Raw genomic sequence first — 18,496 nt, 5'->3', positions numbered from 1 at the left:
TCTACATTCACAGTGTTGTCTGCAGATGAACTCAGGAGGAACAGTTCCTTTCTAGTTATACACACAAATACTAGAGAGAACTCAAAATGTACATTAGCATCGGCTCAGTTTGCGTCTCTTTGCTGTGATAAGACATTGACTCAAACCAACTTGGGGTAGGAGAGGACATGTTTGGCTCATGTCTCCCCCTCACAGTCCGTCAGTGAGGGAAGGGACGTCAGCGCGGACATTCATGCAGGAACATGGAGGCAGGAGCCGAGCAGAGACCATGGAGAATGCAGTTTAGTGCTTGCCTCCCATAGCTTGCTCAGTCTACCCTTTCTATAACTGGGACCACCCCACAATGAAGAAAATGTCCCACAGACATGCCCACAGGCCGATCTGACAGAGGCCATTCCTCAACTGAGGTTTCCTCTTCCCTGGTGACTCTATGAGGGAGTCACGAAAACTAACAAGTACAGCATTTTAACGATGTAGCTTCATTTTCAGTCTACCTACCTAAATATTCTGGCAATATTGGTACAGACATCCTTGTCGTCCATGTACTGTTCCATCACTGTGCAGAGCTGGGGGAAGGCCCCGACCTTCAGGAGCCTGCTTCTCGTCAGCGGTGAGTCGGCCAAGTTTCTCAGTGTAGCAGTTGTCTAGGAAAACGTGTATTTGTGTTATTTTATTAAAGCTTAGAAACAGGGCCATGCCACTAGGAAAGCCACGCCTCCCTGGGGTGCCCCTCAGTGTGAGGGTGGGGATGGTGGGGGGTAGGGGTGGGGATGGTGGGGGTGGGGATGGTAGGGGTGGGATGGTGGGGGGGGGGTAGGAGTGGTGGGGGAGGGAGTGGAGATGGTGAAGGAGGGGTGGTGGTGGGGGGTGGGAGTGGGTATGGTGAGGGAGGGGTGGGGGGGTGGGGAGGGGATGGTAGGGGTGGGGATGGTGGGGGGTGGAGGTGAGGATGGGGGATGTGGGGGGTAGAGATGGTAGGGGTGGTGATGGTGGGGGTGGGGGGGATGGTGGGGGAGGGGGATGGTGGAGGAGGGGGTGGGCAGTCTGTGCACAAGCAGCATGAGATGAGAATAAAGAAGCCCAAGTCAGCTCAACTGTGGAGAATGGAAGACTGCTGGATGTGGTGGCATATGACTGTAGTCTCAGCACGAGGAAGGTGAGACACAGGGTTACAAGTTCAAGGCCAGCCTGGGCTATAAGAGGGACCCTGTCTCAAACAAATATGTAGATGGAATATTACTATTTTTAAGGAAATAGTTTACAAATCCCAGAGATAAACAATCATCATCTTGTCCTTGACCCTGTCATAGACTCGAGTACAGCATATTAGAACCTTCCCACTCCAAATTCTCTTAAAATTTTTATTTATTTATTTGTTTGTTTGTTTGTTTATTGTGCGTGTGTGTGCACATGTACGCGGGGAGGGGTACCCACATGCTGTAGTGCTCATGTAGTGGTCAGAGACCATCTCAGAGAGGCAGTTCTCTGTTTGTACCATGTGAGTTCCAGGGGTCAGGTTTAGGTCCTCAGGCTTGGTAGCAAGTGCCTTTACCCACTAAGCCATCTCACCAGCCCCTAAATTCTTTGTTGTTTTGAGACAGGGTCCTGTGTAGCCCAGGCTAGCCTCACACTTGCTATGTAGCTGTGGCTGACCTTGTGATCCTCCTGCCGAGATTACAGATGTAATCTGTTTTCCCAGTTCCCCACTCTGAATTCTTCTAAGCAGCACTGAATAGGGAGAAAGCCAATAGTTCTGTAAGACGTTTAGTCTCATATTACTCAGAATACTGAGTTCTTACCAATTCAGCACAGTTTGTTAAAAGCTTCTCTCCAGAAAGATTTTTGCTTTGGGCTTTTGTCTGAGGGTCCAGAAGAGGGCAACTTGGTAAACGTGTGACAGTGATTTTGTTGTCTAGAGATTTTAATTTTAAGTGTGGTCTTTCCCCATGGGATTCACAGCAAGGTACCCATGAAGACGCGCGGTCCCCCACCTCCAGCCTGGCTTACTTCCTCACTTTCCCACAGTACCTTCACCTCGGGGTGGGGTGGTACTCACTGGCTGTCTTGTCACTGTGAGAGGAGAGGAGATAATGGGATGTGTGGATGGCATTGCTTGTGCCCGCTGCACAGGGCGGGGCTGCCCCTTTACTGCCTGGCGTCCTCCAGAGGTGCAGAGGAGGGAGTGTGGGCCTGAGAGCCACTGGGGTAGGGTTAGACCCGTCACTCATTCCTCAACCCTCTATATCCTCCTCTGCCTGCGGGAAGCAAGTGGGCTTCCCCTGGTCACTTTCTGGGTGGTGGGATGTATGGATGGGAGAAGATGTAGGGATGGTTTATGTATACTGTAAAGCTCTGTGCAAAAGGAAGGCATTGTTGATGGCATAGTATACTTTTAAAAAACAATTGGCACAAACCCAGTGCACCTGGAATCTCACTCAGTGTTTGGGGGTGGAGACAGGAGGATCAGGGGCTCAAGGTCAGCCTCGACTACAGAAAGAACTTGAGAGGCCAGCCTGGGCTAGAAGACTCTGCCTCAAAACAAAAACAAAACTCAACAACAACAAAAAAACCAAACCAAATAAACAACAAAAAATTTAATGAGATGACAGGCGCCCTTGATTAGTTTTTCCTTTTTATCTATGAAGTGAAATATAACTGATTAAAATACAACTGATCGTGTTGAACTAAGTTTCTCCTTGAAAGCCTCAACCTCACGAATCAGCAGGGATATAAACTCGCACATTCCAGTAGACCACAGACCTCCACTGGCCAACATATGTATCATCTGAATCAGCCCCTCCCATTCTCCTGCAGAAACAGCCAGGCACCTGGGCACTACTGATTCATGAGTCTAAAAGTGGTTCTCAACCTTCCTAATGCTGGGACCCTTTAATACAGCTCCTCATGTTGTGGTGACCCCGCAACCATAAAATTATTTTCATTGCTACTTCATAATCGCAATTTTGCTACTGTTATGAATCATAATGTAAATATCTGTTTTCTGAAGGTCTTAGGTGACCCCTGTGAAAGGGTCAGTCTAGAGGTCACGACCCACTAGTTGAGAACCTCTGATTTAAAGGCTGGCTTACCCACTTCCCCCCAGGAAACTGGAGAACCAATGCCTGAGTGACTCCTGTCTTTCCCCAGGGCAGGCAGAGCCCATGGGAGCCAGGAGCATGCAGGCGGACCGTGGTATGGAGCCAAGTTCTTCTCTCTGTCTGCCATGGCTGAAAAACCGTGGGTGTAGTGTATGGGGCACAGTCACCATGCTCCCTCACTAACCTCCTCCACTTTAGGCTCGAAAGGGGTCACAGTGTCCCTGGGAACTCTTGCTTCTAATTTAAACCCTAATTTATCCCCCCCCCACTCCATTTTCTCCTCTCATTAGAAAAAGTTAAAGTTTTACAATTCTTCCGCTCCAAACACACTATTTTTGTAAAAGACCCAGTGGCTGGGCATAATGGATCACACCTGCAATCCCAGCACTCTAAAGGCTGAGACAGGAGGATTGTGAATTGACACGAAGCTTGGCTACATAATAACCTACAAGTAGCCTGGGGTGAGATCCTGTCCTCTACCCCCAAAAAAGGCCCAAAGCAGGAGTGGAGGCACACACATCGATACAATCATATGTCATATGACTTATATCCCTATTTCTGTACAGGCTGCATTGTATGGCGTGCACGTAGTTGGAGGGGTAATATATGATCTCTTGAGCATTTCCACATCTGTCAACAGTGGTGCTGGCAGGAAAAAAATGCATTAAGCTCATACCCCTGTGTGGAAACTGTCTGGTAACACCTCAGCAGATGCTGCCATTAGTCTGGGTGCCCAGGCTTACAAAGTCCCCACTGCTCTCTGTCACTTGAAGTCCTGGTGGCTGTGTCCATTTGTCTCAAGATAAGACTCAGTAGCCTGACCATGACCTCATGATCTGACTGTTCCCAATCACTCAAATGCCACTTCCTGCCACAGACCCTACAAGAACTCTACACTCTCCTCTGGCTGCCTGTCTACTCTGGACCGGAAGCTTCAGGGACGGCATGTGACATGTTTGTCTTTTTGACACTGAGTCCCCAGGCCCAAGGCTGGTATGAACATATACGAAAGAGAGTTCCTCTCCTCTGCACCTGCTCTGGCGGCCACCATCTCTCCCACAACTTCATCTCTTGCTATCCCCATAGCCCCCTGAGTAGACACCATCTGCCATCTCTCTGTCTGGCTCTCCCCAAGGCCACTCACTGTGATGAAGGGCTTTTAAAACCTACCATTCCTTGACCTCCCAAAACCAAGGGACAACATCCACATGCTCCAGGCCCTCGCTCCCCCAGTCCACACCTCTAAATTCACCTCCTGCACTTGCACCTTCCCCTCCATCCACCATGATTATCCCCTCCCGACTCCTGCCTTTCAACATACCTCCTCCACTCGGTGTGTCTTCCTCAACTACCCCTCAGCCTCTTGTTCACCTGCAGGGCCCAGCGAGTCCACTTCTTTGTGCAGATGGTATAGTGACTAGTTGTGCCTCTTTCTGTGCCAACACCACCTTGCCCAGGCCTCTTCTTCGCAGTCATTATATATATACATATATGTGTGTGTGTATAAATATATACTTTATTATTTATTAGATATAGTTACATTATTTTTATATAACATATATGAACCCATATATATTACACACACACACACACACATACACACACACACACACACACAAAATCACTGCTTTCATGTACCTCCTCTCCTATGGAGAGACCCTCCAGTGTACCATTCCTCCCTTTCTCCCTCCCTCCCTCCCTCCCTTGCTCCCTTCCTTCCTAGGGGTTTATTTACTTTAATATGTTTGAGTGTTTGTGTGCATGTGTACCAAGTAAGTTCCTGGTGTCCCGAGAGGCCAGAAGAGGGTACTGGATTCCCTGTAATTAGAGTTACAGACCACTGTGAGCCTTCAGGCGGGTGCTGAGTAGTGAACCTGGATCTTCTACAAGCACAGCAAGTGCTTTTAACTTCTCAGACATCTCTCCAATCCCATAACCCCTTTCTTCAAGCTTTTCAGTGTTTAATTGCTGGCATCTGGGTGAATGACACCCAGAGGGAAAAGACACAGAAGGAAGAAGGGGGAAGTGGGAGGCGAAGCTTCCCATGTAAGAGACTTCCGGGAAGTTAAAGAGGGAAGCTGGGGGAGGGGCTCCAGTGATCAGACGGGCGAGTTCTGAACTTCACTCCAACTCTTGAGCTCCATTCACAAAAGTGAACATTTTAAATCAATAACAGCTCACAGTGGACTAGCAGGCGTGGAGCTGAGCCAGGACGGCTCCAGGCCTGTGCTCTGTGGGCTGTTATCTTCCACAGGCCGGCGCTGACGGGAGGCCAGGCTTCACTCAGAGATAGGTTTGCCCCTCTCTGCTCTCTCCACCCGTTCCCATCTCCTTAGATATTGTTATTGCCTGTACTCTTAAGCCATCTCAAATCCTTTCTTTAAAGAAAGCGGAGGTCAGAAGAGGCGAGCTTCTAAAGGGCTTGCCTAAGCCATCCACTCCCAACCCCCAACTGCCCTTTCACCAGGAGACAAAGCAGAAACCGGGGCTGCAATTCTCTCTGCAGCAGGTGGGGCAGGCAGAGGCAGGAAGAGCCAGCTGTGGACAGGGAAAGGAGACAGGCTGCCCAACAGACGGAGAGAGAGGCTGAGCAGGGCTCAGTGTGCCTGCTTTTGTTAGATGGGGAGTGGAAGAAAGGGAACCTGAATGTTTGCCGTTTATCAAGGGAGAAACATTCCATCTGGACTACTTATCTACTGCTCACTTCCCCAATGCACCACCCTCAGCCAGGCAGCACACCCCAAGAGCCCAGCAAAGCAGCCTGTCTCACATTGAGCTTGCTGAGTCATGAAGTCTTGTGGTGCAATCAATATCAGGAGACCATTCTTATTTTATTTTACATTTTGGTGCTGGGGACCAAACTGAGGGCCTTGTACTTGCTAGGTAAACACTCTATTGTGAACCTAAACCCTCAACCCTGGTGAACCCATTTTAATGGAGAAAACAACATAGAAAAGAGATTAGAAAACTTATAAAGGCTCGAATAGCCTTTTAAATGCACTATAACCAGAACCCCTATAACTTAGTATACATTCTTTTTCTAAATTGACTATTGGTACATAATTATCGATTTTAAATTGTATTTTTGACCAGTAATGAGCTGAAAAGGCCTTAGAAAACTAGAGAATTTTGTCTTAGACTCTGAGAGCCCTGGCTTTGGCCATAGCATAGGCCCAGCAGCTGGGCCCCCTTGCTGCCATTCCCTGCTACCGTGGGAAGCAAAGAAGAAGAGGGGTACTTGGTGGGCATGAGTCCCATTCCTCCCCAGTACCCCAACTGTCTCTTTCCAGAGTGGGTGACATGCCTTTTTCCTCCTCTCTGGGAGTTTAAAAGCAGCAGCTACCTGTGGTGATATTTGTGCACCCCAATAAAGCTTAACTGAGAGATCAGATAGCAAGCCAGCCTCGTCTTACCTCTGGGAAATCCTCAGCCAAATAAAATATCACCACTGCTACCATTCAGGTATACAGAGTGCCACAGATCTGAATGACTCTAACATGGTGTTTCAGAACTCTCTCCCTTAGCACCAGAGGCTAAGCAAGCTGGTGAGCAGGAAGGACTTCACCCTTAGTCAGGACACTGCCACAGGAGACTCATTTTCTCAATCTAAAAAGAATCTTTCAAAGAAACATTTGGGCATGCTATGATTAAGGAGCCTGGAAACGACCATGCTTCTTCATCCACAGCCAGTATCAAGATTCCATTTTACTCTTTGATATGCTAAAGGTGCAAATGACCTGACAAGCTACTCCACTTCTGATTAAGCAGCTTGTGTGCATCATCCCATTTGCTGCTTGAAATAATGGTAGCGCGGGCAGGAAAAACTGGTGCGTGTTTCTCAGACCAGGACACTGGGGTACAGGAAGTCTACAAGCATCCCGGTAGCCTGGGTAACCTCAGGCTCCCTGTCCATTGTTTCTCCCACTCTATTTGGCATTTCTCTCTAAACATATTTTTTATCTCTCAGTTGTCTGGAATATCCACACCCCACATCCCTCAAATTTTATTTCAACTGCCAATTGCAAAACGGTTCACTTCCCACTGATGCTGTGGAAGGATAAACACCATCACCAGAGACCACAAATGGGGCCTCATGATTGAAAAACCAAAGCTGGTTTTCTAACCTCAGCTAAACCCACCTCCCCCATATTAATGAAAGCACACTCAGTCTTTGGACTTTTGCCCAACTGAGACCACATATATGCCTGAATCCAAGCCTCTGTGGTAACCCACGAGGTTTCCCGTTGTCTCACATATGGTAAATACAGTCTGATGGAAATACAAGATACCAACACACAGTGTCACTGCACACATGAAATTGTTAGAGCCAAAATTTTCCAAGAATCTCATGGGAGTCCATGAAGGAATATGAATAGGAAAGTTGTTCATTCACAAGCCTGCTGAGGCCTGCCTACCCATCTCCTACCATGGGTCTTTGACTCCAGCAGGAAGTACCCCAGTCTTCCCCACCTACAATGTCCTATTTCGAGGCTCTAATATGTGCCTATGTCCATTATTGGGTATCTCTTTACTACCTGGAGGTCTTTTTACCTTGGGAAAAAGAATACATGACTGATCCTTTTAATTTTAATAATCATATGTCATTAAGACAGAATGGGCCAGGCGGTGGTGGCGCACGCCCGTATCCCAGCACTCGGGAGGAAGAGGCAGGTGGATCTCTGTGAGTTCGAGGACAGCCTGGTCTACAGAGCTAGTCCCGGACAGGCACCAAAGCTACAGAGAAACCCTGTCTCAAAAAACCAAAAAAAAAAAAAAAAAAAAAAAAAAAAAAAAAAAGACAGGAGGGAATTTAGAAGTTGTATAAATTACATAGAATGTTGATGCATCAAAATGAGGAAATGGGGTCTGGAGAGGATATATTAATAACTACTGAAAAAGAATGGGCATGGTGCTGAGTGGTGGTGGTGCACGCCTTTAATCCCAGTACTTGGGAGACAGGGGTAGGCAGATCTCTTGAGTTTGAGGCCAGCCTGGTCTATGGAACTAGTTCTAGGACAGCCAGAGCTACACAGAGAAACCTTGTCTTAAAGACAAACACAATCATAGGCATGGTGTACAGTTGTAATTCTAGCAGCTGGGAGGCAGAGGAGGGAACTTCTGAAGTTCCAGGTCATCCAGAAATCCTGTCTCAAAAGCTAAAAACTACTCAGCAATGAAATGATAACTCTGGATTTCACAATTTTACATTAAAAGTTAGTGACATTTCTTCATTGCCACAGTGAATATATTCACAGGGAAGAGGCAGGGCTGAGCAGACATGATAACGTAATGGCAAGCAAATGGGTCTCTGTACACAGTGAGTGTGCATCCTTACTTCACCACCCTGGATCTTCCTGGATGCCGAGGAGAGATCTTCAGCATACTCTTCCTGGCCATGCTCTGCTCTACCCCTCCTTCCTGATTGGCGGCTTAGTCCAGGGCGGTCCTGGCTCCTTCCTCTTGTAAAAGTAAGCTGCTGTTACAACATAGTATTTTCTGAAACTCTAGGGATGTCATGGGCCACAAGAATGTGAAGCAGGAGTCCTGTAGCTGGAGTTTTCTCCCTGCTCAGACCTGCAGCCACTCAGACCCAAATAAACACACAGAGGCTTATATTATTTAAACTGTTTGGCCTAATGGCTCAGGCTTCTTGCTATCTAGTTCTTATATCTTAAATTAACTCATTTCTATTAATCTATAAGTTGCCACGTGGCTTGTAGCTTACCAGTATCTTACATCTTGCTTCTCATGGTGGCAGTGGCTGGCAGCATCTCCTGACTCAGCCTTCCTCCTCCCAGAATTCTCTTCTCTGTCCCGCCTATACTTCCTGCCTGGTTACTGACCAATCAGCACTTTATTTATTATTCAATCAGAGCAACACATTTACAGCATGCAGATATCCACAGCAGATTCCAGCTGTATACAATAAGCTATACCTTGATTGACCAAGGAGTTCTTCAAGAGAGAAGCCATTTATCAAGAAATATTTGGTGTTATTCAGCCTATAATATACATCAGCTGTCTTCTGCTATGAAATTCTTGTGCACTCATATACTACTAAGCCATATGGCAAACAGTTAAGTTTCTCAGACCTACTTCTGATCTACTAGGTAACACCCTTGCAGGGCCTAGGAGACAGACAGGCAGACTGTAGATGCATAGCCTTGTTTCTTGTGCAAATGAAACTCAGACCATCCCCTTCCCTCAGGCCTAATATATTGCATGGCAGAGAGACTGACTGAGGACATTAGGGCTTTTTGCATAACCAGGGGCAGGAAAGACTAGAGTGGAATTTCTGGCCAGAGAAAAGGGAACAGGGCAGATCTTTTGTAAAGAATAAGGATTTGAATCAGGTCAGGGGAGTAGGAGAGGAAGAAAAGATGGAAGACAGAGGAATGGAGGATGAAAATGAGATTGAAAGCATTGGAGCTTACTAAAACTATGGGAGGACAGAAGAAGGGGCAGAGAGGAGCTGAGTGTCAGGACAGAACTGAAGCTGTGTAGATAGGATTTTGTCTTTGAGAAATAAAGTAAATGAACAAAGAGCATGGTGTACATAGATTCTTTTTCCCTCAGATAACCCCACGCAAGACATAGCATCTTCCCCAGGACTCTGGGAAGGGATCCTCTCAGGGCAGGCCCCTGAGAAAATTCCCATATAAGGACAGACAGAGCCTGTGCCTGGGTAGGTAAATGGCATTTGAGGACTTAGCTGTAAAATTCATCCTCCAACGATGGTGATGGGCCCCACCTTTCCATAGCTCAGAAGCCAAGGCATTACAAGATTGGGAGTGCCAAGTCTCTCCACATCTTCTGGCCTGCTGTCCTTGGAGAATCAGAAGCAAGCATGAGTTACCCCTGGGGAGTTGCTTCCCAACAAAGGGCAGAGGAGAGAGAAGGGTGGGTCTGGACTCTGAATGTCTGTTTTCTCAAGTCAAGGGAGTAGTATGGGGCCAAGTGCCCTGGGGACAAGGTATTCCTTTACAGGAAGAGAAGGCCATAAGTGGAAAACAGTTGTTCCAATTCAATGAACAAATAAGTCATTACAATTTGCATATCAGCAAAAATTAGCAAGAATTGTAGCCAATCCTCTGGATTATGATCCTCCCAAAGTTTCATTAACCTTAGGAACATTGTGTTAAGCAAAATACGTAGACGTAAAGCTATAGTCAGGTATACTGTGCTCTCATAGCTTCTGGTTTTGATAAATGTCACCACCACTTGGGACCTGGATAGTGGGTACTTGGGACCTCATGGTGGGTACTTGGGTCATTGCTATACAATTTTTTTGCAACATTTTGTGAATTTACATTTAGTTAAATATAAAAGTTTTATTTATTTCTTTTCAGCTTTCAAACTCACATTTCTCCTGTCTCAGCCTCCCACAGGTTGAGATTAGGGACACATCAGCCCCACCACACCCGGCTACAGGTCAGTGTTGCTGACAAAGGCAACTCCGGGACTTCCCTCAGTTCTAAGGCTATGCTTTCCCAAAGATTGTCCTTTAGAGGTAAAGATGAAGGCTGGCACCTGTTGAGAAACACTGGCTAATCCTTCTCTCGGCTGCTCCCTTGGGGCTGGTAATTCACTACAGGCTTTAAGGGACCTGACCTTCCAGCTAGCCTACGCTCCGTTCTCTGTGTACTCTGGACTTTAACAGTTTACAGCTTTACTGTGATTCTACCAAATTCCATCTTCGGAGCACAGGTGGAGCCCTCATATTGTCAAAATGCCAAATTATATGGCGTGTGTCTGTCTGATAGACAGAACAAATGGAACACTGGCCGTGAGGAAATATATACATTATGGGTGACTCTTCTCTGGTTGTAGGGACTAATGAAGAGTCATCCCTGCTGGTGGATGTCCTATGACCAGTCACCTCATCATCCAAACATGGCACGGAGCAGCCACCCACAGACACTTGGGAATTGACTACCCCTTAGCTTCAGTCAAGGGGTAGACTGTTCACATCAAACTTCAGAACTAGCTAACTCCAGTACAAGGCGTTTTGAAGAACAACTTTGTTCTGTTGAGAAAAAAAAAAAATCACTTGAGGCTCTGATAATAACAAGATGGTATATTGAGCCAGAAAACATGGGGGAGGGGGAGTGGGACATGACACCAGCAGGCACCATTGGACCAGAGCACCTTAGGAGCTTTGATGCCCTCTCTGGGGCCTCTTTATTGGATGCACACACTGTGGGTTCTGGCACAGGTCTAAAGTCCTCCTGTTTCCCTAAGGATACAGGTGAACAGAGGGAAATCACCTGCTGCTGGACCTGAGGTATGTGAAGGATTTGGGAAACTGGAGTCAAGAGAAAAGGATGCTAAATACTCAAGTTGGAAATAAGTTAGGTACTTGGAGGATGCTGTCGAGAGTAGAGGGGAGTAGGGTGTTAAGATTCTGTGGGGGAAGCCTGGGAGGTAAGATTCATGGGGCGCAGTGTGTCTTCTGTGTCGGGACTGTGGGGAGTAAGTGGCCTTGGGGCAGAAGGAACAGTGGAGGCTAGAGCCTGGGGAATGAGAGTGACAGAGAGGTGAATGTACTGCAGGACACTAATCATCGACACCAAAGCACAGGGGTGGGGGAGTGTGTCTGTGGTACCCACAGCTGGCGGGCAGGGGTGGGAGAGTGTGTCCGTGGTACCCACAGCTGGCGGGCAGGGGTGGGAGACTGTGTCCGTGGTACCCACAGCTGGCGGGCAGGGGTGGGAGAGTGTGTCCGTGGTACCCACAGCTGGCGTGGTGATGGTTCAGACAGAGTAACTCCAGTTAAGAGGCACGGATACAGGTAAGATGCTGAAGTGATGGTGATGGAGATGAAGGCCTGAGTGTGAAGGAAACCTCCTCCCCGGAAGATGGACTGAGGGTGCTTTGTGAAGTCCAGGGCGCAGGTCTTTGAGCTGCTTCTTATGTGGGAATACAGGTCTGTGCACATGTGTGTGCATAAGCATCACTTGGTGGTGAAGTCATGTTGCTTACACTTTATTATTACTATGAAATCAAACAACTCCTTGTCTGATTTCTTTCTGTGACTAACTAATTATTTTGGGGGGTGGGTTCTTGTTATATAGCTCAGGCTGGCCTTGAATTCCTGAATGTCCTGCTTTAGTCTTTTAAATGGTGGGTTTATAGTCTCAGGCTACGGGCCTAACCTCTTTGTTTTAATTAAATATCAAGGACTGTCCAGTTTGGGGGGTTCTGCAAATGACAAGCCATAAAACAAATTCCCTTCCTGCCCAGATCTGAAAACACACATGGTGATAGCCGGCACGGGGTAGCTGGTGTGCCCAGTAAGGGGATGATCTAAAGTGGCCGCCATGGGTTTCCCTTTCTCCAGCTGCATAGGGATTCGGGGTGCAGACCATGGTCCCCAAGGAGTCTCTGTGTACCAGATCCTAGGCAGGTTCAAAGGATGGTGCTAGAGACAATGACTAAGCCCGCTGTGACGTGGAGGTGGTGGGCAGGGCTCGCCTGCGCCCCCTAGAGGGAAATGACTGGAAGGGCTGACCCACGAGTCCATGGCTAATCCAGAAAGGGGAAATAAATAGAAAGAGCTAAGAACAGAGGCCTCCAAGCTCTGAGCTAAATGGCACAGCAGAGATCTGATTTCTCCCTGTTTGGAGGGAAGGGTAGGGGCTTGTTTATTTTTTCGTGACAACAACCTGTTACGTAGCTCAGGCTGGTCTTGAACTTGAAATCTTCTGGCTTCAAACTCTGAGGGTTGACATTAGGGTCCTGACAATCACACCTGCCTGGCGCCCCCATTTCTTATCTGACATGTTTGCTCTCGTTAGCACTTTATGTCAACAGATTTTAGTCTTATGTTATAAAATGATACCACATACATATAACAGATTGGAAAAAGTTTCCTCAACTAGACAAGAATGCCCAAGCTGCCATGACATTGAACAGTTAAAAAGGGTCAGATGCTGAAGTACATGCCTATAATACCAGCACTCAGGCAGCAGAAGAAAAAAAAAAAATCACGATCTTGAGGCAGGCCTGAGCTATACAGAAAGACTGTCTCAAAACCTCCTCCCACCCAAATTTAAATGTTATAAATATCTCAAGTTAAGCATGGTTGAGAATTTGAGGCTGTCTTAGTCAGTGCTCATAAAATAAAGCATTTAATTGGGGGCTGCCTTACAGCTCAGAGGGTGAGTCTATGATCATCATGGCAGAGAGTGGGTAGGCATGGTGCTGGAGCAGTAGCTGAGAGCTTTACATCCTGATCCACAGGCAGCAGGCAGAGAGAGAGAGAGAGAGAGAGAGAGAGAGAGAGAGAGAGAGAGAGAGAGAGAGAGAGACTAGGCCTGGCATAGACTTTTAAAAATTTTTTTCTTATTTTTTGAGACAGGGTTTCTCTGTGTTCCTTGCTGTACTGGAACTCACTTTGTAGACAAGGCTCGCCTCAATCTCACAGAGATTTACCTGCCTCTGCCTCCCAATTGCTGGGATTTAAAGGCATGTGCCACCAGCGCCCGGCTTTGGCATAGACTTTTGAAACCTTAAAGCCCACCCCAGTGACACACCTTCTCCAACAAGGCCACACCTCCCAATCCTTCCCAGACAGTTCCACAAGCTGGGGACCAAGTGTTCAAACACATGACCTGTGAGGGCCTTTCTCATTCAGACCACAGAGGTATATCCTCATCACAGGGAGGAAAATGTATCAAATAAGTTTACAGAGATGATGTAAGAGATTTTCACTGTCCCATTTTTTTAAACCTATGAGATCATTAAAAAGTACTAAATATAAATATATAAATTAAAAAGTACTAAATGTGAACAATATAAACTGACTGAATAGACATAAAGAAACCAAAAGAGAAGAGGTGACATGAAACAAATTGACCATTAAAAATACAGATTAGAGCCAGGCACACCTTTAATACACGCCTTTAATCCCAGCACACAGGAGGCAGAGGCAGGCAGATCTCTGAGTTTGAGGCCAGCCTGGGCTACAGAGTGAGTTCCAAGACAGACAGGGTTATGTACAGAGATCATGTCTCAGAAACAAAATACAGATTTAGTTATATACAATTCTAATCTGTAATATATATATATTACATTATATATATGTATATATGACACTATAATGTTGGAGGTATGTCCATATATCTCAGGATAAAAATGTCTCAAGTTATTTTTTGTTTTGCTTTAAGATAGGTTCATGATCCTCCTGCCTCAGCCCCCCAAATGTTGTGATTACAGCTGTGTGCCACCACATGTAGCTCAGACGACTGTTACACTTTTCCTTATATTTCCTACATTTTAACAGAAATGATCATTAATATATAATCAGAAATAACTATTTCCAAAAAGGAAAAAGCCACAAATGTTCCAAAATGTTGTCAACATGAAAAGAATGCTTTATGGGCTGGAGATATGGGTCAGAGATTAAAAGCACTGGCTGCTCTTTGAGAGATCCTGAGTTCAATTCCCAGCAACCACAGGGTAGCTTACAACCATCTGTAATGAGATCTGGCGCCCTCTTCTGGCATTCAGATACACATGCAAACGGAACATTATATATAGTAAATATAACAAATCTAAGAAAAGAAAAGAATGTTTCATAAGCCCCCCTTGCCAAAATACAGCATTCCAGTGGGATTTTGCTTTGTTTATAATCTTTTTCAAAATGGAGGACAAAAATCTAAAATTAATAATCATCATAAATTTTTTAAGGATCTTGAAGTCAGGGTGTAAATCTAATTTTTAACATGTTCTCCTGAAGGTTTAGAGCACTGTAAAGGTTCAATCCATCCTCGTTAATTGACAAGCACATTTCAGATCCCATGAGTTATTACATCAAAGATGCTATTATTTGATATATAAATGCTATTAAGGGTAAAAATCTCATCTACAAAAGAAAATGAGAGCTAGAGAGATTTTGGTAGAAATAATTTAACTGTGAAATTTAATCTGTCACAAGAGCAATAATAAAACTCCATAACACAGAGGAAAATTTTTCTTCCTGCTCTGGCCAGATGAATTATACCTGGTTTTATTACCTGCATCCCTGTGGTCCCCAGAGCTGTGTGGCATCTGCAGAGCTTATGACAGAACTTCATCCAATATCTTAAACTCCTTTGTCATTGCAGACCAGAGATGTAGCCTTGACTGTCAGTTACAAACAATCTCAATGTCTGCCCTGGAAATTCTCAGCATTATATGTAACTGGTGTGCAAAGAGCATACACTTTTCATTCCCTGTGGGAGACTGCTGGGGAGTCCAGCCCGACCTCTCCCATCTATTGAAGGGTTCGTAGGTGGGAGGGGACAAGAAAACATCAGATAGAAAGAGAGAGCTAGCCAATGAGAAGAAAGACAGAGACACAGGATAGTTTCAGGAGGGCCCAGGTCAGTACCCAACAGCCCCGAGGTTTATTCCAAAGGACTTTTTATAATATGCCAAGGGAAGGGGCAAAAGGCCTCCCCCTTGCAAGATCAAAGCACATCATACAGCCACATGTAGACCCTTCCAAACACCTGGTAACCACTCCTGTGGCCAAATTATCTCCTTATACAGGCCTGCTGGGTAAAGCAAGCTCAGATTCTCTGACCCTGAGTAATTTCGGCTCCCACAAATCCCATGCCTCCATCTTTGTTACTGTTATTTGATGGAAACAAGGGTGCTGAGTATGCTAGGCACTCTACCACCGACCTACCTCCTCAGCCTCTCCCTCATCTTCCTCGTCAGCTTTCTCTTTACTTTCTATTTTGAGAAAGAGCCTGAATTATGTTTAATTTTCCTGGCCCAGCTTCCTGATTGGCTGGGATTAACAGACCTGTGGCATCAGACCCAGCTCTGGCCTCTCCTCCCTCCCTTCCTCCCTCCTTCCCTCCCTCCCTTCCTCCCTCCTTCCCTCCCTTCCGTCTCTCCCTATCCTTGGGTTCAAGAGGCCCATACTGGCCTCAAACTCATTATGTAGCTGAGGACGACCTTGAACTCTTGATCTCCCTGCTCATCTCAAGTCCTGGGATTCCAGGTACACACCACCAAGCCTGGCTTTCAGCCCTGAGATCTTTGCAGGACAGTTGGGGTGGTTATCTGCAAAAAAATATGGAAGGTTCCGCCAAATCCATGGACTAGTCTCTACAGACTGGCTAGCGGCCACTATCCTTGATCTCTGAGACCCTGGGTCTCCTCCTGATGCAAAGGCTTCCTCATCTGCTACTTTAAATAGGGTTAGGAAGCTAACACCATTCACATCTCTAACCTTTTCAAGTAAAACACTTACCTGGACTAGCAAGTTGCCTGCGTTAGGCAGGCATGCGCCGTATTTCTTTGTGTCCTCACTCATTTGCTTTATCAACTTCGTCAGTATTTCCACTGCACCTTTGCTGATCATCTCAGGAAGAAATGCCGGGCTCCCGGAAATGAACTTCAGAGCCCCCATGCAGTATAAAAAAGCCTCAGTGTTACTTTGCAAGTCTTCACCCCTCAGCACCTCCAGTAACGATTCTGCCAAAAAAGAGGAGTTTCTATAAACGTCCAAGTACAACAGCAAATTTGATGTTGGCACACACTCTGTAAAATATATTCATCGAAAGCTACGTGCAAATGCTCCCAGCTCCTCCTCAAGCAGGGAAGTCTCCACTACCAGGAAACTCCATAACAGTGCTGAGCACAAAAGGAGAGGTTATTCATATGCAATAAGAACACCTTAGAACGCCTTCTTTCAGACGCCGTTCCTGGCTCTTAGTAGTATTTACCAGACTTTATTTTTAAGTTACAAAAATTTCAAGTTATTGTTGAATACTTGTAACAAAGGCCATCGAAGAATTACATTTTCAACGAATCTTGAAGAATGAATTTGTTGCGCTCCTCAGGGGACATGGATTACATGGGAACTTGGAAATCAGTCTGTTTCTGAGAAGCATCTTTTGGACATAGCATTCACCCTTCCCAAAACCGCTTAAGAATGTCTCCCTCCCTAAGCAGGTTTCCTGGTGGCTTCACCCAGCACGGCTGCATAGAGGGGATGACTGGACCACGGGTCTGAGTATCTGGGTTGGTCTGCACTTGGCTGTGCTGGGAGAGGTCTTTTGCTCCATTGGCATTTCTATAAATACCTTAGGACAGAGACAGTCAGGGCCCGTTGGAGGCTATTTCCTGTATTTTCTATCCGTTTATCTCCACACTCTAAATCCTTCCATCTAATATTTCCTACTACCCCCACTCAAGAGCACTCAGGGGAAATGTGGGAGGTGTGGGTAGCCCCTCCCCCGCAAGGCGGTAAACATCTATAACCTCAGTATTAAGGACTCTAAGGCAGGAGGGATGGCAGTGAACTTGAGTGAGACCCTGTCTCTACAAATAAACAAACAAACAAACCCAACAACAAAAGCCCACTGACTGGCCCAGATTGCAGATGATTTGAGCAGGTTAGAGGGAGACCCACGTTCAAGTCTGAGAATGTCAAAGGGACTGTATGAATCCTTTGTTCTGATCCGGAATTCTCAGTCAAGCATCAGATGCTGGACATTCTTTCAGCCTTGGTTTAGTCCCTGTGTGCTGAGATCTTTGTCCCCTGTTACCTATGATTTCCACAGCTACCTCCTCTGCAGGAACAGCACAGCTCCTAAAAGTTTCTGGCCAGGGTATCTGTCTAGTTATTTAGGGACATGCTGGGAACTGGGCATTGTTAGCTAGGGTGAAATGTCTGCCACTCCACGTCAGCATTCTGTAATAGTCAGAGTTGTCTCTCTGATTCTTTTTTTGTTTACTCCTAGTATATCAAGAGACTAGAATTTTTGATTGTGTGAAAAACTTTTAGGTATGTCTTTTCTAACAGTAACTCCAGGCCTAGGACACGATTTTTTACACAGTGATTCCCTCAAGTCACACAACATCCCTACACACACTGAAGGAGCGAAACCAAGACCTACTCTGTCATAGCAGACACTCAGTGTTGCTCTAAAGCGAACGTGGGAAACAGAGAAAGACAACTGCCACATTTTCACATTTTCCTAGAAACTAGATGTCTCGCTACCCTTCACTGTCCTTGTCTTCTACGGACAGACTCGGTATCTGTCCTCAGGCACAGCGTCCTCTCCTCTGGAGCGCGGACCAGACTCACCCAGGATGTTGTCATTCAGCAGCAGGACATCGTTCTCCTTGCTCCTGCTGATTTTAAATACCAGTTTGCAGACATTCAGAAGATTCTTCCTGCTCACTTTAAGCTGCAGAGAAAGAGCATGCTTGCATTTCTACGGCAGAGGTAAAGGCAAACTCAACACCTCTAAAACCTCAGCGCTCAGCCCAGGAAGAGGGTTTCAAACATAAGAAATGTTCCAAGGAAAGAACCTAGAAAAGTTTGTGTTGTTTTTGGTATTTTACTCTTTTTGGAGGGGCCCACCACCCAGCTCCCAAATAAGTCACACACAGAG

At 46.2% G+C, this 18,496-nt stretch overlaps 1 protein-coding gene across 1 annotated transcript in view; it reads right to left on the bottom strand.

Annotated features, from left to right (window-relative positions):
• Positions 1 to 18,496, bottom strand: part of Armc2 (armadillo repeat containing 2) — a 117,997-nt gene that overhangs the window by 46,272 nt on the left and 53,229 nt on the right. Inside the window, exons 11-13 of the mRNA XM_036168994.1 lie at positions 18,187 to 18,289; positions 16,345 to 16,568; positions 499 to 644 (exon numbers count right to left, since the gene is read on the bottom strand). Of these exons, the coding sequence (XP_036024887.1) occupies positions 499 to 644; positions 16,345 to 16,568; positions 18,187 to 18,289 (473 nt within the window). The remainder of the gene's footprint in view (positions 1 to 498; positions 645 to 16,344; positions 16,569 to 18,186; positions 18,290 to 18,496) is intronic.

This window comes from Onychomys torridus, chromosome 19 (genome assembly GCF_903995425.1).
Source record: "Onychomys torridus chromosome 19, mOncTor1.1, whole genome shotgun sequence".
Taxonomy (NCBI): Eukaryota; Metazoa; Chordata; class Mammalia; order Rodentia; family Cricetidae; genus Onychomys; species Onychomys torridus.
Note: the sequence above shows the minus strand (reverse complement) of the source record. Positions and strands in the feature narration are given on the sequence as shown.